The sequence below is a fragment of the Eretmochelys imbricata genome, chromosome 7, assembly GCF_965152235.1.
Source record: "Eretmochelys imbricata isolate rEreImb1 chromosome 7, rEreImb1.hap1, whole genome shotgun sequence".
Lineage (NCBI taxonomy): Eukaryota > Metazoa > Chordata > Testudines > Cheloniidae > Eretmochelys > Eretmochelys imbricata.
In genome coordinates this window covers 112,477,139-112,499,385 of record NC_135578.1, presented here as the reverse complement: position 1 = coordinate 112,499,385, position 22,247 = coordinate 112,477,139, and the positions used below count along the sequence as shown (strand labels likewise).

Sequence of the window (22,247 nt, the reverse complement as noted above, 5' to 3'; positions counted from 1 at the left end):
CCAGGACAGGGGGCACTGTATATAGTTTTTGATTATGCTGCAACTTTATTCTTAAATATCTGGGAGTACCTGACAGATAATCGTACAGTGCAGGTAATACCATATATATTTCCATATGCTCAGGGGGCTGCCGTCAGCCGTCCCCCTTTCCAATCCTGGTCCCATCTATTCTACTTCTGCAGCTCGACCTTTTATGAACATTAAGTGGACTATAAAGGGTGTGGGATTGACTCCCCACCATGCCAGTTGCAGGAGCCCCAAATCCTCTGTTGCTGCTCATTTAAAGGATGCCTTGTTTAAATCCTTTACCAATAAATTTTATCTGATCACCATATCCATTCTATATGGAGTACATGTACTAGCCCAACCCCCCTTTCCTACTCCATCAGGTCCCTAACCTGCTGCGAAAGGTGAAAACCCACCTCACCTCAGCCTTTCTGGCTGTGAGAGAAAATTCCTTCCCAGCCCCCCTGAGAAAAGGGGTGACTAGCATAATGGCCGCAACAGATAAAGATGTAACTTGGCATTTTAACTATATGCATGGGTGGGAAGGGTAGGTGATGCTAGCCTGGTCTGCGCTGAAGAGGTCTTCCCTGGAACTGCCTTGGGTATAAATAATTCCCCACACGCTTCCAGTCAGCTGGAAGGAGGCAGCGTCTCCTCCCACAACTGACCTCATCCAGTTGTATTTCTTCCTATATGTTTACCTGGAACTGGTAATCCTTTTGGGGGGAGTGGGGTGTATAAAGGGGCAACGACTCGCTTTGTACCTGCCTGTTCGATCTTTGCAGTTAAAGGGGGCAATTCACTTTCACCATACAGATGAACTAAGGTCCCCAATGCTTAATGTGTGTTGAGGACATTTAGTGATTTACAGTGGGATTGAAATCCAACACCAGGTATAGTAATCACTTGGATGTAATGTATAAATTCTCGTTCATTCAGTAAGACACTGTAGGTGATTGTGTCAAAAATCATAAACTTCTAGGAGAAATTTGTTTACTGTGTGAAAAAGTAAGTGTTACATTATTCCCATGCAGCGATCATCATTAAAGACAGTATGTACCAAGAATTACCAGCTCCAGTCTACATAATTTTTTGCAACCCCCAGCAAACTGCATCAGCCCTTTGTATAGGATGAACAGAAAGCAAATGTGGAAAAATAAGGATGGGGTTAAGGGGTAATAGGAGCCTATATAAGAAAAAGACCCAAAAATCGGGACTGTCCCTATAAAATCAGGATATCTGGTCACCCTGCCTTTGTAAGCATTGCTGTCCACAGAGGAAACTCAACATAGCTATTTTGGCAGGGAATGGGAGGTCAATACTGTGGGCCCCAGAGCTGGCATGGACACACATGGCCTGTGTGCAAGTGGCTTTAGATTTTGGCAGATCATTTGAGGTTTGCAGGACTTGATGGCCAAACTCCTTGCTTCATCCAATGATTGTGGGGCAAACATTATCCCTCTGAAGGCAGAGTTTTATAGGAAACTTAGCCAGGAGGACCTCAAAGAACATTTTCTCATTGGCCCTCTCTCATGGGTTTCACATATGCCCTAACATGTGGCAGCTGTTGATACCATAAAGGATCACTTTTAAATGCCAACAATTGTATGTTGCCTTTTTTACATGATTTATCACTTTCCAATAATTTGAACATGTAAATAATTAAACACATCAATAATTATAGAGTATATAAGTTCCTTTGCACATGAATATTATATTACATTAAAATAATGTAATAACATGTAATATTTATTAAAATAGTTCTTTGAGATAAATAACAGCAGCAAATTGCAATGATCAGCAAACACAGCACTTCAAATTCACTAATGAAATGTGTAGATTGTTTCATTAGCAGAGAAGAATTGCTCATAATGAAAGTGTATCTATTGCTAGTTTCTCACAAATAGAAGTGAAATTTAAAAGATTCAGATTCTTATCTAAACTACATCTGAAGCGCTAAGAATTGGCTGCTAACAAAAAATTAAAATTGGGGCAAAATACCCACTTGTTCTTCAGACCTTACTATATTATTATAGCTCCTTAACATAAACTGTACTGCTCTGGAGGCGCCTCAGAGCCCATTGATACCTGTAGTACTACCAAACACAAAGTCCCCTTGGGAGTATATGACACTGGAGAGATCTAGATTAATTTTTCAGATCTTCCTAATTTTAAATGAGAAGTGGGAAAAACTTTGGCCTCGAATCCAGAAATTTACTGCTAGCGAAGAGATATGTCCATGACTGCTAGCTGGTGTTGTTTGTCCTTGGAATCTTCTGCCTCAAAGAGAAAAGCTCCTTGATCCCAATCTCTTACTGCAGACCATCTAGTTCATACAGTATATGTTCTCATTACCTCACACCGAAAAAGTATACTGCTCCCTGCACAGTCCTTGTTCCTTTTTCCCACCCATTTTCTGTGTGCTGCTCTATATTTTTCTAATACATATAATTTGGCTGAATTTAGACATACTTTAAGCTTCATCTTGGAGCAAACTTTTGAAAAAACAAACACACACATGAACTTTGAGGTTTTTAAGGGAAACAGTGACACAATCTTAATTTGACTGTTGTGATAAATACTGCCATAATACACCTCTACCCCGATATAACACTGTCCTCGGGAGCCAAAAAATCTTACCATGTTATAGGTGAAACCACGTTATATCAAACTTGCTTTGATCCACCGGAGCGCGCAGCCCCACTCCCCCGGAGCACTGCTTTACCACGTTATATCCGAATTCATGTTATATCGGGTCACGTTATATTGGGGTAGAGGTGTATATGTAACGGTGGCTAAAAAAGCAAGAGGATATAGCTTTAATAATGCTTTATTTATAAAAACCAGTTATTTTATATTCTCTTTCTTTTGTGATTAGGTCCATGTACATATTTGGGGGTTTTTCAAGTGTTCTGTTGAATGATATCCTTGTGTACAAGCCTCCAGACTGTGAAGCATTCAGACAGGAAGAACTGTGTAAAAATGCTGGTCCAGGAATAAGATGTCTGTGGAACAAAAACCAATGTGAATCCTGGGAATCTGGGCGTGCCAACAATGTCCTTGAAGCAAAATGTCCCAGAAAAACGGGTAAGAGGTTTTTTTTAATCTTTTCTGCACTTGTTCATTGAATTATAATTTTACATAGTGTCAAATGTAGCAGTGCTTCCATGACTATATAAAAACATTTTCTTTTATTTAACATCAGTTGTTTAACCTACTGTGCTTCAGGATTGACAGCTATCACCCTCTCTTTAGTTTATAGTAAGGAAAAACTCTTTAGAAATGAAATGTAATGGTAAATAACAAGATATATCTTAGTTTCCTCACAGGTCCTTCCTTTTACTGGAAAGATTTCATAATTAAGTTGTCAGAATGGAAAGACATAGAAGATATAAAATATTTTATTTCTAAGTATTCCAAGAAGGGAAGTGATCACTGCTAGGTCCTCAAAGAATCAATCCTGAAGTACTTGCATGAGAGGAAAGTGATCAGGAACAGCCAGCATGGATTCACCAAGGGAAGGTCATGCCTGACTAATCTAATCGCCTTTTATGATGAGATTACTGGTTCTGTGGATGAAGGGAAAGCAGTGGATGTATTGTTTCTTGACTTTAGCAAAGCTTTTGACACGGTCTCCCACAGTATTCTTGTCAGCAAGTTAAGGAAGTATGGGCTGGATGAATGCACTATAAGGTGGGTAGAAAGCTGGCTAGATTGTCGGGCTCAATGGGTAGTGATCAATGGCTCCATGTCTAGTTGGCAGCCGGTGTCAAGTGGAGTGCCCCAGGGGTCGGTCCTGGGGCCGGTTTTGTTCAATATCTTCATAAATGATCTGGAGGATGGTGTGGATTGCACTCTCAGCAAATTTGCGGACGATACTAAACTGGGAGGAGTGGTAGATACGCTGGAGGGGAGGGATAGGATACAGAAGGACCTAGACAAATTGGAGGATTGGGCCAAAAGAAATCTGATGAGGTTCAATAAGGATAAGTGCAGGGTCCTGCACTTAGGACGGAAGAATCCAATGCACCGCTACAGACTAGGGACTGAATGGCTAGGCAGCAGTTCTGCGGAAAAGGATCTAGGGGTGACAGTGGACGAGAAGCTGGATATGAGTCAGCAGTGTGCCCTTGTTGCCAAGAAGGCCAATGGCATTTTGGGATGTATAAGTAGGGGCATAGCGAGCAGATCGAGGGACGTGATCGTCCCCCTCTATTCGACATTGGTGAGGCCTCATCTGGAGTACTGTGTCCAGTTTTGGGCCCCACACTACAAGAAGGATGTGGATAAATTGGAGAGAGTCCAGCGAAGGGCAACAAAAATGATTAGGGGTCTAGAACACATGACTTATGAGGAGAGGCTGAGGGAGCTGGGATTGTTTAGCCTGCAGAAGAGAAGAATGAGGGGGGATTTGATAGCTGCTTTCAACTACCTGAAAGGGGGTTCCAAAGAGGATGGCTCTAGACTGTTCTCAATGGTAGCAGATGACAGAACGAGGAGTAATGGTCTCAAGTTGCAGTGGGGGAGGTTTAGATTGGATATTAGGAAAAACTTTTTCACTAAGAGGGTGGTGAAACACTGGAATGCGTTGCCTAGGGAGGTGGTGGAATCCCCTTCCTTGGAAGTTTTTAAGGTCAGGCTTGACAAAGCCCTGGCTGGGATGATTTAACTGGGAATTGGTCCTGCTTCGAGCAGGGGGTTGGACTAGATGACCTTCAGGGGTCCCTTCCAACCCTGATATTCTATGATTCTATGATCACAAGAGGTATGGAACGGCTTCTGTATGAGGAGAGATTAATAAGCTTGGGACTTTTCAGCTTGGAAAAGAGATGACTAAGGGAGGATATGGTAGAGGTCTGTAAAATCATGAAGTATTGTTTACTCCTTCTCATAGCACAAGGACTAGGGGGTCACCAAATGAAATTATTAGGCAGCAGGTTTAAAACAAACAAAAGGAGGTGTTTCTTCACACAGCGCCCAGTCAACCTGTGGAACTCTTTGCCAGAGGATGTTGTGAAGGCAAAGACTATAATAGGGTTTAAAAAAGAACTAGATAAATTCATGGAGGATAGGTCCATCAATGGCTATCAGCCAGGATGGTCAGGGATGGTGTCCATAGCCTCTGTTTGCCAGAAGCTGGGAATGAGCAACAGGGAAAGGATCACTTGATGATTACCTGTTCTGTTGATTCCCTGTGAGGCACCTGACATTGGCCACTGTCAGAAGACAGGATACTGGGCTTAATGGACCTTTGGTCGACACAGTATGGCCTTTCTTATGTTCTGATATATCTTTTTGGGGGTCACTAAGTTTTAAGAAATATTATCATCAAACTGACCCATCTAATTGACCCATCTGCTTTTCTTTTGACATCAGAAATGCCAGTGTTAGTGCTGGTCTGCAGGTGTTTTTATGATGTTAGCAGTTAATACTTTTATAAACATTATATAGTGCCAAAAATTGGTGCTTTCGAAACAAAACTACGATGTGTTCCCAATCTCTAAAGAGAGTCAATTCTATATAAGATAGTAAAACACTAGTGAAGATGTGGTTGAAGAGCTGTAGAGGGGAGGGGGATCACTGATGAAAAGAAAGGAAGCATTGCTTGAAACAGTGGAGTTGAAAGAGGAATTTGAGGACAGAGAAAGAAGGTGCTTATTGGATGAGGACAGGAACAGTGTTCCAGATATAGAAGGCATCACAGATAGAAGGAAGATAGGCGAAAAGCAGAAAAACTAGACTGAGTGAGAGTGGGGGGTAAGGGAAATGAGAACAGATGGAGGTGGCAACAAGATTATGAGTGGACTAGTAGATGAGGAAAAGAGCTTGAATTTGAGGTGTGCAAGCTTTCTAGGCAGGCCTTTAGGGACCCACTTTTGCTGCTCCTTACTAGGGCAGGGTGTAGCAAAGCCTCCAGCAGAGGGTCACAAAGGGCCAGCTACGCCCCTTCAGAATCCTATAATGTATAAATGAGTTGTAGTTCACATTTACTATTCATAAATCTTACTGTCTAGCATGTTTTATATCCTGCACCTGTCCTGTATAAAACACTACAAAGTGGTGCTGACAAAATATAATGGTTATTGAAGAACACTCTACATTAATAATGAGTGGGAGTGGACCATCTTGCTTATGATCTGGTGAAAGTTTGTCTGACCTTTGGAACGATATATTAGTGAGGATTACAGTTAGACCATCCTTGTAGTACCAGGTTTGCAGAACCGTGAGTAGGGTGATAAATTACAGGTCTGCAAATGAAAAGGGGAAGTACTCAAACCATAACTGATAGGAATAAATACAAGGACCTAAATTTTTCTCAGTTATACTGGAGAAGATCCAAAATAACTCAGTTTACATCAGTGGAGTTGCTCTGAATTTACACTGGTAAAAATGAGAAGAGAATTTAGCCCAGTGTGCTCAAATATAGTCAGATAACTGACCTTTCTCTCTCTCCACCTTTCCCTGCTTTGCAGTGTTAAAAAAAAATTACCCAATGATTCTGAGCCATAGAATTATAGCAGCCAGAGCACAGGTTCTCAAAATGACAATTAACAATAGTCATGTCTGTACATGCAAACAACATATAGAGGAAGTGTCATTTGCTCAGATAATTCGCAGGTCTAACTGCAGAATTGGGTAAGGGGTTATAATACAGTCGCAGCTAGAAAAACACTGAACTGAGCCAGTTTTTTTTGCATTTTTTATGTTATAGTATGTCAAGATGTGTGTTAGTTTCTATCTTACGATTTTCTGTTTGGCAACATAACTGTATTGATTCAAATAGCAAGTTATCTTTATCAGTTGTTATTGTACACCATTCCTAAACTGTAAATTTAAAATTTGCAAGCTAAATTGGTGTTGAAAGTGTTTTGTTTTGTAGTTTACATGAATACAGATATAGAGTACAGCTCCACATATTTGATACTCATTCTGTATATCTTTCTGAGAGAATAATATGAAACAGTTCACTCAAACTGTGTCTATGTACACATGTATAAGCTTCATAATATTAAACAGCTGAACTACTTTAAATGTCTGTTTTACCATCATACTGTCTGCATGTTTGCTGTGCCTCTAATGAATATTGTGAACTAGTTTACTTTTCAGTCAGTTTTCTCCTGAACTGTCTCCCAACAGCATGTAAAGTTGCAAACATAGTATAATTTGATGATTGCTGGAAACAAATGCCGGGTAGCACGGAAAGATGTCAGCTACATAAAATTGCCTTCCAAAGAAATTTTTTTGGTATTTTTCATATTTTTCTGTAAACCATTTCATAAGAGATCTAAAAGGTTTTGCCCCTTCCATTCTTTTTGTCCCCTCCAAATCTTGAAAATTTCTATCTTCAAAAGCAACAAAAAATAGGTTAATTTTATTTATATACATACATACATGAAAAGGCAGTGGAAACATTCATTATGGAGGGGGAATGAGGTTTGATTCCTAGTATAGCGGGCAAGGGGAATGGCATTCTAATCCTGAAGAAGTCCTGTAGACCTTCAGGCATTTGTGAAGATCCAAGGTATGCATAATGTGGCTCAATGCCTCCTCACCTCTATGGTTGTCGTCTTCAACGCTTAGCTGAGTGGTCGGCTGTAGCAATCATTTGCAATTTTGTCTGTTCCCGTGTAGCCACAAGGGCTTGACAGGCCAAAAGTCCAATGCTGAAACAGACTTAATGCACCCATGTAATGGGGGTCTGCCTCTGGGCCATCTCCTCCCCTTGGTTAGTGGTATTTTATCTCGTACAAGCCACCCGAAGAATGGCTTTCACCAGAACATCTTGGGGCATTCTGTTGACATGTCCGAAAAGCATGAACTGCAGATAATAGCCCCAGTAGTCTGTAGACCAGAGTGACTGTAAACATCTGCGTTATGAATGAAGTTGTTCCACTTTATGCCCAATATACAATGTTGGCATTTTGTGTGAAAAAACTCCAGCTTTGCCCAGTTTGAGAGGCATAGTGTCCATGTTTTGCAACCGTAGAGCAGTACAGATAGGATACACCTCGAATAGATCATGAACTTGGTTGTCATGCTGAGATGATGTTGATTCCATATTCTATAAAGTGACTTTAGAACCCAAATAGCAAAAGTTAGACTGCTTTGACAGTTTCATTATTCAGAGATTGATGTCGCAGGTGGACCTGATCCTGGCTTTTGCAGCTTTGTCTTTTGGCCATGAAACATGAAGACTGACCATGTTTGACTTCTCCATGTGTTGGAGTGCCTCACAAAACAAGTCGGGGCCCTGTACTAGAAGAACAACATCAGCAGCATAGTCAAGGTCTGAGAGTGAGAGATCTCAGACCTTGGCTAAAGTAGGATAGAGTCTTGAAATAATTTGAGGTTCTCCTTCAAGTGATTGTTCATATATAGATTCCACTGTAGGTGCATATGTGTATAAGTGCCCAGTGCACTCGAGTTTGAGACTTTTGCCAGCAGTACCAATGGGTAGTGTTTGCATCCCTGCTATCCTTGTGCAGAGCCAAGGGTATAAAACGGGCCTGGTTACTGTCTCCCTCTCAGTTCCTTCTGACCACTCATGTGAGAGTTGGAGTTTCCCTGTTATTCATGAACTTTTTTTTTTTTTTTTTTTACTTGCCAGCTTTAAAAATAAACTGTACATACTTGTCATAGCTGTAGTTCAGTTAGGTAGTTCACTCTTTGCTCTCTGGATGTTTTTCATCATGCAGAGATCCCTAGGATTTAAGCAGTGTGCCACTTTCAGGACTGTAATAACTGTGATAGACAGTCAAGCTTGTTTCCCTGATATGTTTGGGAGAGGGACATATTAGGGACAAATATCCCATATGTACCTCTTTCCAAGCAAGAACAAAAGTCCGGAGAATTCCGCCTCAAGTTTTGTCGTCTTGAGAAGGTGATGCGTCCTTCTTCAAAACCTGACCATGATCACGAGAGGAGAGTGAGTTCTTCTAGGTAAGATCTCACAGGAAGCAAGTTTAAGGGGAAAAACAGTTTGAGTTGGCAGTTTTTCAAAGCAACATTAGTAAGGGCACAAGAATAAATCATTCCACTGCGTAGGAACTAAAGGAAGTATGCCAAGAAACTACCCTGACTTAGCCAGAACATCTTCCATGACCTGAAACCCATAAAAAGAAATGTTAAGAAGTGGAAACTAGGTCAAATTACAAAGGATGAATATAAACAAACAACACTAGCATGTGGGGACAAAATTAGAAAGTCCAAGGCACAAAGGAGATTAAACTAGCTAGAGATATAAAGGGCATCACGAAAACATTCTACAAATACAGTAGAACCTCAGAGTTATGAACATCTAAGGAATGGAGGTTGTTTGTAACTCTGAAATGTTCGTAACTCTTAAAAGCAGAACTTCATAATAAAGAAAAAAGTAAAGGAAGCACTTCTGTAAAATCAGGATGGAAGGTAATTTTACAGGGTAATAAGATTTAAAACACCAGAGGATTCCTGTGTAGGCAAAACTTTAAAGTTACAAAAGACAGGAATAAACCTCCCTCTTAGCATAGGGAAAATTCACAAGCTAAAACAAAAGATAATCTAACACATTTCCTTGCTTTGCTTACAATTTTTGTAATCTTAGATGTTTATTTCAGGTAAGGTTTTAGGAGAGGTGTTTTTCCTGCCTGGTCCCTCTCTCTGTTCCGAGAGAGTACAACAAAGAGAGAACAAAAACCCTCCCCCCACAGATTTGAAAGGATCTTCTTCCCTTATTGGTCCTTTTGGTTAGGTGCCAACCAGATTATTTGAGCTTTTTAACCCCTTACAGGTAAATGAGGGGTTTTATGCTACCCTTAGCTATATGTTTATGACAGGCCTATTATCAATAAGTGGCGAAGGGCAATAACAGAAAATGTGGAAATGGCAGAAGTGGTCAGTGACTTTTTTGTTTTTCACCAAAAAGTTTAGTAGAGATTGGCTGTCTAATGTAGTGAACGCCAGTTAAAGTGAGGTAGAATCTGAGATTAAGATAGGGAAAGAACAAGTTAAAAATTCTTTAGACAAGTTAGATGTCTTCAAGTCACGAAGGACTGATTAAATACAAATTAAAATACTCAAGGAGATGACTAAGATGATATCTGAGCCATTAGCATTATCTTCAAAAACTCATGAAAGATGGGAGAGATGGGAGAGACTGGAAGTGTGCAAATATAGTGCCAATTTATTTTTTTTTTAAAAAAAAGTGGGCAGGTGGAGAAAAAGGACAACCTGGGGAATTACAGAATAGTCAGCTTATTTTCAGTACCTGGAAAGATAATGGAGCAAATAATTAAGCAATGAATTTGCAAACACCTGGAAGATAATAAGGTGATAAGTAACAGCATGGACTTGTTAAGAACAAATCATGTCAAACCAACTTGTTATCCTGTAAAAGAAAGATACTAAGCCTTGTGGATGGGGGGAAGTGGTAGATGTGGTATATCTTAACTTTAGTAAAGCTTTTGATACTGTCTCATATGACCTTCTCATAAAAAAAACTAGGGAAATATAACCTATAAGGTGGGTGCATAATTCGTTGGAAAACCATTCCCAGGGAGTAGTTATCAGCGGTTCACAGTCAAGCTGGAAGGGCATATTGAGTGGGGTCCCACAGCAATCAGGTCTTGGTCCAGTTCTGTTCAGCATCTCCAAAAAATGATTTAGATAATGGCATAGAGAGTACATTTATAAAGTTTGTGGAGGATACCAAGCTGGGATGGGGTTGCAAGTGCTTTGGAGGAGATGATTAAAATTCAAAATGATCTGGACAAACTGGAGAAATGTTCTGGAGTAAATAGGATGAAATTGAATAAGGACAAATTCAGATTACTCCACTTAGGAAGGAATAATGAATTGCACACATACAAAATGGGAAATGACTGCCTAGAAAGGAGTAATGAGGAAAGGTATCTGGGGGTCATAGTGGATCACAAGCTAAAAATGTGTAACACTGTTACATCCTAGAATAATGTTTACTTTTTTTGTATTAACAGGAGTGTTGTCAGCAAAACAAAAGAAGTAAGTCTTCCATTCTACCCTGTGCTGATATGGAAAATGTAGAGAAATTGTCAACAGTCCAGAAGAGAGCAACAAAAATTATTAAAGGTCTAGAAAACATGGCCTAGGAGGAAAGATGGAAAAAAACGGGTCTGTTTAGTTTGAAGATGAGAGGGCTGATCGGGGACGTAATAACAGTTTTCAAGTACATAAAAGATTGTTACAAGGAACAGGGAGAAAAATGATTCTCATTAATCTCTGAGGATAGGACAAGAAGCAATGGACTTAAATTGCAGCAAGGGCGGTTTAGGTTAGCCATTAGGAAAAGCTTCCTGTTAGGGTAGTTAAGCACTGGAATAAATTGAATAGGGAGGTTGTAGAATCTTTGTCATTGAAAGTTTTCAAGAACAGGCTTGACAGTCACCTGTCAGGAATGGTCTACTTATTGTGCAGTCCGGCCTTGAGTGTTGGGGACTGGACCAGATGACCTCTCAAGATCCCTTCCAGTCCTACACTTCTGTGATTCTATGAGGATTGGTCTTCTGGCTGCTCCAGCCCCAAAACCAAAATCTGAAGAGGCCACCTTCTTCTTCTCCTGTAGCCTCTTTGAAGCAGAAGTTATCTTCATCCTCTGAGGCTGATAGATTATCTAGGTCTCATACTTTGTCACATGAATAGAATAAGTGATCTAAGAAGTCCTCCGGCACTGAGCTCAAGTCACGTTACAAACACTGATGTTCACTAGTACTGTCTGAGTTGGCACCATTGACTCGAACATGACCATCAAGACTGGTGCTTTAATTTTTGCTGCTGTGAACTACCTCCACTCTGGCACTGTTGAGTCTGGTACCACTTGTATTGTCTGTGGAGCACTTACCTTCTGTTTTGGTACCATCAATGCCACAGATGTTCTTTTCAGCAAAGGCTTGCTGTACCTTTCTGTGCCTAATTTATTGCTGCTTCACCATCTGGTAGCAGCAGCGGCTTCAGCCACATTGGCTCTGCCTTCCTTGTCTGCTGAATCAGCACCACTGATAATGTCGACACCATATATAATGCTGGCACTGTGAGCACCATTGGCAAAATCTGGACACAAGTCAGCATTTTGTCCTCTGCAGCAGGCTCCACCTGAATCATAGAATCATGGAACTGGAAGGGATCTCAAGAGGTCATCTAGTCCAGTCCTCAGCTCTAATGGCAGGCCTAAGTATTTTCTATACCATCCCTAACAGGTGTGTCAAGGTTCCTTCCCCACTCTGAACTCTAGGGTACAGATGTGGGGACCTGCATGAAAACCTCCTAAACTTACTTTTAGCAGCTTAGGTTAAAACTTCCCCAAGGTACAAACTATTTTACCCTTTGCCCTTGGATTTCCACTGCCACCACCAAACTTTATCTGGGTTCCTGAAAAAATGGAGTTTGGACCCGTCTTTCCCCCCAAAATCCTCCCAACCCTTGCACCCCACTTCCTGGGGAAGGTTTGGTAAAAATCCTCACCAATTTGCATAGGTGACCACAGACCCAAGCCCTTGGATCTTAGAACAATGAAAAAAGCATTCAGTTTTCTTACAAGAGACTTTTAATAGAAGTAAAAAGAAAAGAATCACCTCTGTAAAATCAGGATGGTGAATACCTTACAGGGTAATTAGATTCAAAACATAGAGAATCCCTCTAGGCAAAAACTTAAGTTACAAAAAAGACACACAGACAGAAATATTCATTCTATTCAGCACAGCTATTTTCTCAGCCATTTGAAGAAATCATAATCTAACACATACCTAGCTAGATTACTTACTAAGTTCTAAGACTCCATTCCTGTTCTGTCTCCGGCAAAAGCATCACACAGACAGACACAGACCCTTTGTTTTTCTCCCTCCTCCCAGCTTTTGAAAGTATCTTGTCTCCTCATTGGTCATTTTGGTCAGGTGCCAGCGAGGTTACCTTTAGCTTCTTAACCCTTTACAAGTGAGAGGATTTTTCCTCTGGCCAGGAGGGATTTTAAAGGGGTTTACCCTTCCCTTTATATTTATGACAAGGTGTTTGTCTAACTTGCTCTTAATCTCCAAAGATGAAGATTCCCTCCCTATGCAATTTGTTCCAATTCTTAACTCTCCTGACAGGAAGTTTTTCCTTATGTCCAACCTAAACTGCCCTTACTACAATTTAAGTCCATTGCTTCTTGTCCTACCTTCAGAGTTTAACTAAAACAATTTTTCTCCCTGTTCCTTGTATCAATCTTTTTTTGTACTTGAAAACTGTTATGTCCCCTCTGAGTCTTCTCTTTTCTGGACTAAACAAACCAAATTTTTTCAATCTTCCATCATAGGTCATATTTTCTACACCTTTAATCATTTTTGTTGCACTTTACTGGACTTTTTCCAATTTGTCCACATCTTTGCTAAAATGTGGCACCCAGACCTGGGCACAATACTCCAGTTGAGGCCTAATCAGTGCGGAATAGAGCAGAAGAATTACTTCTTGTGTCTTGCTTACAATACTCCTGCTAATACATCCCAGAATGATGTTCACTTTTTTTGCAACAGCGTTACATTGTTGACTCATATTTAGCTTATGGTCCACTATGACCCCCACATCCATTTCCGCAGTACTCCTTCCTAGGCAGTCATTTCCCATTTTGCATGTGTGCAATAGATTGTTCCTTCCTAAATGGAGTACTTTGCATTTGTCCTTGATGAATTTCATCCTGTTTACTTCAGACCATTTCTCCAGTTTGTCCAGATCATTTAGAATTTTTAATCCTATCCTCCAAAGCACTTGCAGCCCCTCCCAGCTTGGTATTGTATGCAACTTTATAAAGGTACCTCTATACTATTATCTAAATCATTGATGAAGATATTGAACAGAACCAGACCCAGAACTGATCCCTGCGGGACCCCACCCATTATGCCCTTCCAGCATGACTGTGAACCACTGATAACTACTCTCTGGGAATGGTTTTCCAACCAGTTTTCCACCCACCTTACAGTAGCTCCATCTAGGTTGCATTTCCCTAGTTTGTTTAGAAGTTCATGGAAGACCGTATCAAAAGTTTTACTAAAGTCAAGATATACCACATCTACCTCTTCCCCCTTTTCCACAAGGCTTGTTACCCTGTCAAAGAAAGCTATCAAGTTGGTTTGATACAATTTGTTCTTGACAAATCCATGTTGACTGTTACTTATCACCTTCTAGATGTTTGCAAATTCATTGCTTAATTATTTGCTCCATTATCTTTTTCGGTAGAGAAGTGAAGCTGATTGATCTGTAATTCCCCGGGTTGTCCTTATTTCCCTTTTTATTGATTGGCACTATATTTCCCCTTTTCCAGTCGTCTGGAATCTCTCCCATCTTCCATGACTTTTCAAAGATAATAGCTAATGGCTCAGATATCTCCTCAGTCAGCTCCGTGAGTATTCTAGGATGCATTTCATCAGACCCTGGTGACTTGAAGATGTCTAACTTGTCTAACAAAACCAGCTTCAACTCTAGCATTACTGTCCATGCAACAGCATGCACTGCTGGCTGTTGTCTCCCCTGCCATCCACCAGAGCAGCTCCTCTGTTTCCTGAAGAGAGCTGTAACTCCTCATTTTCAAATTTGGAGCATGACCTGTTCATCTTGCAAGGTCTTTTAGATCACCTTTCAGGTCACGTTCTACAGGCACTGCTCAAACCCATGGTATGGAACAGGAAAGTTTATAAGCCAGCTTAGTGTCCATCACTGTGTGCCGTGCAGAGATTGAACTACCCACCCTTGCCTTACTGGGCACTCTGTATTGCTCTCAGTGTTTCTAGATCCCTGTCTGCAGTGCAGTTGGGAAGAAAGTCAGCATCTCTAGTCTCTATTCCTGTTAGGGAAGACCCCTTTCTGGCCCATCAGCCACCCACAATGTTGGGACCAACTGAGGAAGAGAAACCCAGGGATGAAGCCACAAAACCACCTCCCAACATTTCTTCTTCTGATAAGACCATAACAGCAGAGTTCTCTCCTCCTCCTCCTCCTCAAGACTTTAAGATCTTTCAGGAACTTCTTATGAGGGTGGCCATATCCCTATGGGTGCAAACAGAAGTTGTGCAGGACAATCTGCATGAATTTTTAGACATTCCGAAAGCTCCAGCACCTGAAAGTGTTGCCCTTCCCATTTACGAAGCCCGTTTTAAAGCCAGTCACAACACTTTGTCAGAGACCGGCTTCTGTACCACATACTGCCAAACGTGTGGACAGGTGTTACTAGGTTCCTCAACAGGAATTTGACTACTATTTCACCTATCCCAGAGGTTCTCAAACTGTGGTCCGCGGACCGCTCCATTCAGGTGATCTGCGGATAGCTTCCTCTAAGGTGCATGCCTGGGTGGCCGCACATGAGAGAATGAAGGACCACCCACCTAATTAGTGGAGTCCCACAGGCGTGTGCCTTAGAGGGTGGGGGGAATTTGGGATGTGCAGGGCTGTGGTGGCCAGAGAAAGAGGCAACTTTCCCCAGCTCCGGGGTGGTGACTGCTGAGGAGAGAGGGCCTCCTTTCCAGCCTCAGCTCTGTGGCTGCTGTGGCGGGGGAAAGAGGGCATATCCATCACATTAGAAAGGTAAGACTACTGATATTAAAATATGAGTTGTGTGCTTTTATTTGTAGATCAAAAAAAGTTGATTTTTTTGATATAGCACTTTTATCCAAAATGCTTTACAATAGTTAGCTAACGGTACAAACAACATTTGGAAAGATCATTAAGTGGTCCGCTGAGACCCTCAGCAATTTTCAAGTGGTCTGTGGAAAAAAAAATTGAGAACCACTGACACATCCTATTTCAGACTCTGATAGTCATTGCAGCTAATAAATCCTGTATGGAAGGAAAGCCTATACCATTGCACGTCTTCAACTGAGGGTATTGTCGGGGACTCGAATCCCAGACGGCATGGTTCGTTGTCTGACCGCAGAGAGACAGGCAACACCAGCAAAGTCCACGTATAAGCTCTTTATTGAAGAGTGCACACAACAATAGAGAGCAGCCCGTCTCTGAAGAGAACCAGCCACCTCTTAGGCAAAACTAATAGGTTTTTATAGACAGGTCCGTTGCGTCACAGATTATTCATGAAATAGCCCAAATCCCCCTCCCCTTTGTTAGTTAAAAGTTCTTTATCATTCATGCATACCTATCCCCTATTGTATATAGCTTTTTGCAAGTCGTTATGCCTCCCCAACTTTCTTATCAATCCAGTTGTCAAACAGGGGATGAGGAGTTAAGAACATACATGAAACAGAAACAGGGAGTGGAGACAGTGTGTCTCCTTCTCATTCTCAGAACATCTGGTACGATAATGCAGGAATGCAGGTCTCCTCCTAATTCACTCCTTGCAACTTAACAAGCATTCTTTCATCCTGCCTATCTCATTCAGGAACTTTCCCAGCATTCCTGCATTGGCCTAACTTTGGTTCGGTTGACATAACTGCTTCATGTTAAAATTTTCCTAACAGTATCAAATTATCAGGCTTTGCCTTCCAAATATATGCTTATTTATTGGTCATCAATAGTGAAATTTGTAGACTAATTGTCTGAAGAAAACAGAGACAGTTCATGACAATGTCTGAAAGACATCTCAGAGCCTGTGCTTCTCTTCAAGAAGGCATTGATGCACCAGACACTGCTTTGCGTTCCATGGCTACAACTGTTTCCATCAAAGACCTTTTAACTGAAGGTTCTAAGCTGTTTCCCCCCCCAAAAATCCTTATGATACCAGGTTTCAGAGTAACAGCCATGTTAGTCTGTATTCGCAAAAAGAAAAGGAGTACTTGTGGCACCTTAGAGACTAACCAATTTATTTGAGCATAAGCTTTCGTGAGCTACAGCTCACTTCATCGGATGCCTCTGATGAAGTGAGCTGTAGCTCACGAAAGCTTATGCTCAAATAAATTGGTTAGTCTCTAAGGTGCCACAAGTACTCCTTTTCTTTTTATGATACCAGGTGCATGTTAAAAAAAAAATTCTTGAGCAACTCTGCTCTCTGAGATTTTACACTCTAATGATGAAATGGAAACAGTTTAAACTTGATCTCACTAGAGGTTCTCATTTTACCAGCCAAGAGCCCAGGATGTCTCTAAAAGGAGATCTAAGCCTCCTCGACACAGACGTTTAGCTTCATCAATAGCAGGTCCACGTCACCATTTACTAAGCAGTTGTTCTGATGTTTTCATCGAGGACAAAACACCCACAACACATCTCACATGGGATCTGAACTTGATCTTGTCATACTTAATGGATCATCCTTTTGAACCTTTGGCAACATCATCTTTGCTGCTGTTGCCAGTTTTTGGTAGCAATTACTTCTGCTAGGAGAGTGTCTGAACTTCAGGCACTTCTAGCTGACCCATGTTTCACAATCTTTCACGAATAAAAGGTCTCTCTTGGCCTGAGTTTATGCCCAAGATATTTTCTGCATTCCACCTCAATCCAACCATGCCTCTTCCAATGTTTTTTCTGAAACCTCACTCCAGCAACTCAGAGGAAAGCTTTATACCTTGGATGTTTAAATGGCTGTATCCTGTTATCTAGACTTCATGTTTAAATCATCTCCTAGACTTCATATAGCCTATACTGAGGGGATTAAAGGGGAACCTGGAACAGCACAGCATATATCCCACTGGATTTCTGACTGTATTAAAGTTCTGTTTTGATTTAGCTAAGGTAAAACCAAAACAGAGATTGGTTAATGTTTTTGTAAAACAGGTAGATTATATTGCAGTATGTTTTACGTACATTTTGATCTTCATGTAAATCTCATACCCACCTTTTCAGTATGGTAAATGCCATGCTCACAACTAAGTATAAACATATTTTTTAAAAGTAATGTGTGATTAGTCTGCTAATTATGGCAGTGCAGAAATATCCAAAATGCAATATACTTACTACTTCATTGCCAGAAAAACTCAAAAAACAAACAAACAGCCCCCAAAATAACCACTCCAGTTGGTTTCCCACAATAGAATGTTGGGTATAGAAATATCAAAAATATCTATGATTGTAACATGGCAAGTGAAATAGTTAAGATGAGTAAAATAAAAACAATATATTGGAGAACAAACCATTATTCAAATGTACTTTTGTATTGAAAATCTAGTACAATATACATTACACATACTTATTTTCCTTAAAAATATGTAGTGTTCATCTTTGTACTATATTCCAAATGGTGGTGGTTTTAAAACCATGGTAATTTACTACAGTCAAACCTCAAAGTTACGAACACCAGAGTTACAAACTGACCGTTGAACCACACACCTCATTTGGAACCAGAAGAAAACAAACAATCAGGCAGCAGCAGAGACGACCCCTTTTCTCCCCCCTCCCCCCCCCCAAAAAAAGCAGCAGCAAATATAGTACAGTATTGTCTTAAATGTAGACTACAAAAAAAAATAAAGGGAAAATTTAAAAAAAAGATTTGACAAGGTAAGGAAACTCTTTCTGTTTAAATTAAGATGGGTAAAAGCAGCATTTTTCTTCTGCATAGTAAAGTTTCAAAACTGTATTAAGTCAATGTTCAGTTGTAAACTTTTGAAAGAACTATCATAACGTTTTGCTCAGAGTTACAAACAACCTCCGCTCCCAAGGTGTTCATAACTCTGAGGTTCTACTGTATGCAGTATTGAAAGTTTATGAAATTAATTAAGAGTTAGAATTGATTCTTATCGGTTACGGAATGATCCTGTTAGGTTTTGTTTTTACTTGTTTTACTGCTGTCTTCTTGCATAAAGACCTATTATTTCTGTAAAAAGGTCAAGCCTAAAAATATTTTTCATCCACTTTGTTAAATTAATGATCAAGGGATAGAATAAAAGGCTATTAACATGTTTCTCTGATCCATGTACTGTTCTAGTATCAGTCTATAGGTTACAAATCAAGGACTGTTTCTTTGACAGGTCAGGGTCTTATGAAACTTCAACTAATGTGTGTTTAAAGAACAGGTGTTTTAAAGGGGGTATAACATTAACCTAATATGATTGATTTCCTATTAAGTAAATTGCATCTTAAATTGAAGGTCATGTTTGCAATGAAAAAATGCCAGATATTGTCTGAAGCAGCTGTTAAAAATGTGTGAATTAAGAATTGTGGCACTCTCTCTTTCATTTTGCCATTTGTTTTGTCTCTCATTTGTATTACAGCTGCTGCAGATGACAGATGTTACAGATATGCAGACTGTGCCAGTTGTACTGCCAATACAAATGGTTGCCAGTGGTGTGATGACAAGAAGTGCATTTCAGCGAACAGTAACTGCAGTATGGTAAGTATTTGATTATATGTATATATAGTTAACATTGCTTCTGTATAAACATTCGTTTACCATTTAACAGCATTGAATAAAATGTTATACATCAGATATTTGGAAATATGAAAAACACACTTCTTCATACACGGTAAAGAGAATTAATACAAAGGAAAAATATCTGAAAACCGAAACTTTCTGTTACCTTATTTTTGACTGCTCCCCATCCTTCAACTGAGGAAATTTCTAAGTTATCCCACACCCTACCAGGTAATTTAAGTTATTAGTCTGTTAACATATAAAAAAGTGAACATATAGCAGTATTGTCTGAGATTTTTAAAGGAATCTATGGGAGATAGGCATCCAAGGACAGGGTAGCCCCATTACTCAAATGAGTGGGGAAAGACAATAACAGAAAATGTGGAAATGGCAGAAGTGCTAAGTGACTTTTTTGTTTCAGTTTTCAACAAAAAGTTTAGCAGAGATTGGACATCTAACATAGTGAATGCCAGTTAAAATGATGTAGGAAGTGAGGCTAAGATAGGAAAAAAATGTTAAAGATTATGTAGACAATTTAGATGTCTTCATCACCAGGGCCTGATGAAATACATCCTAGAATATTTGAGCTGACTGAGGAGATATCTGAGCAATTATTTAGATAATGGCATAGAGAGTACACTTATAAAGTTTGTGGATGATACTGTGCTGGGAGGGGTTGCAAGTGCTTTGTAGGAGAGGATTAAAATTCAAAATGATTTGGACAAACTGGAGTAAATAGGATGAAATTCAGTAAGGACAAATGTAGAGTACTCTACTTAGAAAGGAATAATCTGTTGCACATCTACAAAATGGGAAATGACTGCCCAAGAAGGAGTACTGTGGAAAGGTATCTGGGGGTCATAGTGAGTGACAAATGAGTCAACAGTGTTGCACTGTTGCCAAAAAAGCAAACATAATTCTGGGATGTCTTAGCAGGAGTGGTGTAAGCAAGACAGAAGAAGTAATTCTTCCACTCTACTCCATGCTGATTAGACCTCAGCTGGAGTATTGCAACCAGTTCTGGGTGCCACATATCAGGAAAGATGTAGACAAATTGGAGAAAGTCCAGAGAAAAGCAACAAAAGTGATTAAAGGTCTAGAAAACATGACCTATGAGGGAAGATTGAAAAAAATGGTTTGGTTTGGAGAAGAGAAGACTGTGAGGGCCCATGATAACAGTTTTCAAGTACATGAAAAGGTTGTTACAAGGAAAAGGAGAAAAATTGTTTTAGTTAAACTCTGAGGGTAGGACAAGAAGCAATGGCTGTAAATTGCAGTAAGGGCGGTTTAGTTTGGACATTAGGAAAAACTTCCTGTCAGGGAGTTAAGTATTGGAACAAATTGCCTAGGGAGGTTGTGGAATCTCCATTTTTGGAGATTAAGAGGAAGTTAGACAAACACCTGTTAGGGATGGTGTAGATAATACTTAGGCCTGCCATTAGTGTAGGGGACAGGACTCGATGACCAAGTCTTGAGGTCCCTTCCAGTCCTACAATTCTATGATCCATCTGCTTTTGAGTTTCAATGAGAGATAGGTGCTTAAGTCCCCAGGCTTCACTGAAATCTCAACAGTTATTGTCAGATAAACAGCATCATCCATGAGGTTTAGTACTCATTACTTATTCTTTACAATGGAAACCCTACACAATCATGTTCCAAGACAATATAACATGGAGCTGTTCACAAAATTCATGAGATGTTTTGACAGCTCCCACTAGAATGACTCAGAAAATAATAGTAATAATACTCAGAACTTTTATAGTGCTTTTTATCAATGGATCTCAAATTGTTTTTCAAAGGTGGGTAAGTATGATTACTACAGATGGGGAAACTGAGGCAATGAAGTCATGCGAATTGCCTTTGGTCATGGTTGATGACCATTCTTGGAACAGAACTCATGTCTCCTGATTCTCAGTCTGGTGCCCTAACTGAATCTGTTACTCTATCTAATTTCTTACACGGCACCTATATGAAGCATCGGATGTACTGCAAGGTTACCGCTAAAACAGATGTAAAATTCCATAAACGTACCACACTGTAGCATTTTACTGAACATCAAAGAGTTAGTGCAGAGGAATCAAGAGGAATAGTGTTCGAAATTGCAACACATTTTGGAATCTACAGTATATAGGGACCACCCTCACCACCATTTGGGGAAGGTTGCTGGTAAACATGTTAATGATAAATATTAATATCCAATATAAATTTACAACTGTCTCCTGAGTGCTGTTATTTTCATGAGCTCTTATTTCGTATGCATCTTTCCTTCCGTCACTGTACATTTTTCATAATATAGAAATACTGAAATGGGGGAAAAAGAGAAAATGTTTATTCTTGCTGTGTTTTGAATTGAACTGCAGTTGAAGCCTGCATTTACCTGTTACTTCACTACAGAAACACCAGTGACAGCAAAATGCAACCTAGGTTATCGGTACATTTTGAGTAGGTTTTAAATGTGTGAATTATGATGGACTTACTCATGGTATCAGTGGCATACAGCAGTACTTGGACGATATGCCAAGCACTTAAATGCACAGCAGAAGTCAGAGGACATTTGCTTAGTTTCCCTGAGATACATTCACTTGCAGTCTTGATAAAAGATTTTTCTTTAAAAACAAAACCAAAAATTACAAAAGCTCTCTTGGAAGTTTAATAGAATTGCTGTGAAAGAACACACATCCTAGTGGATTTCACAAGGATAGTTCTCAAAGATCTGAGGGTATAAACAGGCTCTGAGAAATGGAGATAGGGAGGGAATAAAGCAAAAATATGTAGATTTGTTTAAGGCATGCATAAAAAGATAGAAGACAATAATAATCACGATGATGATAATTTGTACTTTTCATCCTTAGATTTCAAAGCACTTTACAAAAGTGGGTAGCATACCCATATTCTGTAAATTGGGAGACTAAGGCACCAAGATGTTGAGTTTCCCAATGTCACACAGCAACTTAGTGGCAGAGCTGTGAAT

The 22,247-nt window shown here is 40.0% G+C and overlaps 1 protein-coding gene across 1 annotated transcript in view; it reads left to right on the top strand.

Annotated features, from left to right (window-relative positions):
• ATRNL1 (attractin like 1) overlaps positions 1–22,247 on the top strand; it is a 1,064,110-nt gene that overhangs the window by 254,721 nt on the left and 787,142 nt on the right. The window contains exons 12-13 of the mRNA XM_077821844.1: positions 2,885–3,093; positions 19,137–19,255. Of these exons, the coding sequence (XP_077677970.1) occupies positions 2,885–3,093; positions 19,137–19,255 (328 nt within the window). The remainder of the gene's footprint in view (positions 1–2,884; positions 3,094–19,136; positions 19,256–22,247) is intronic.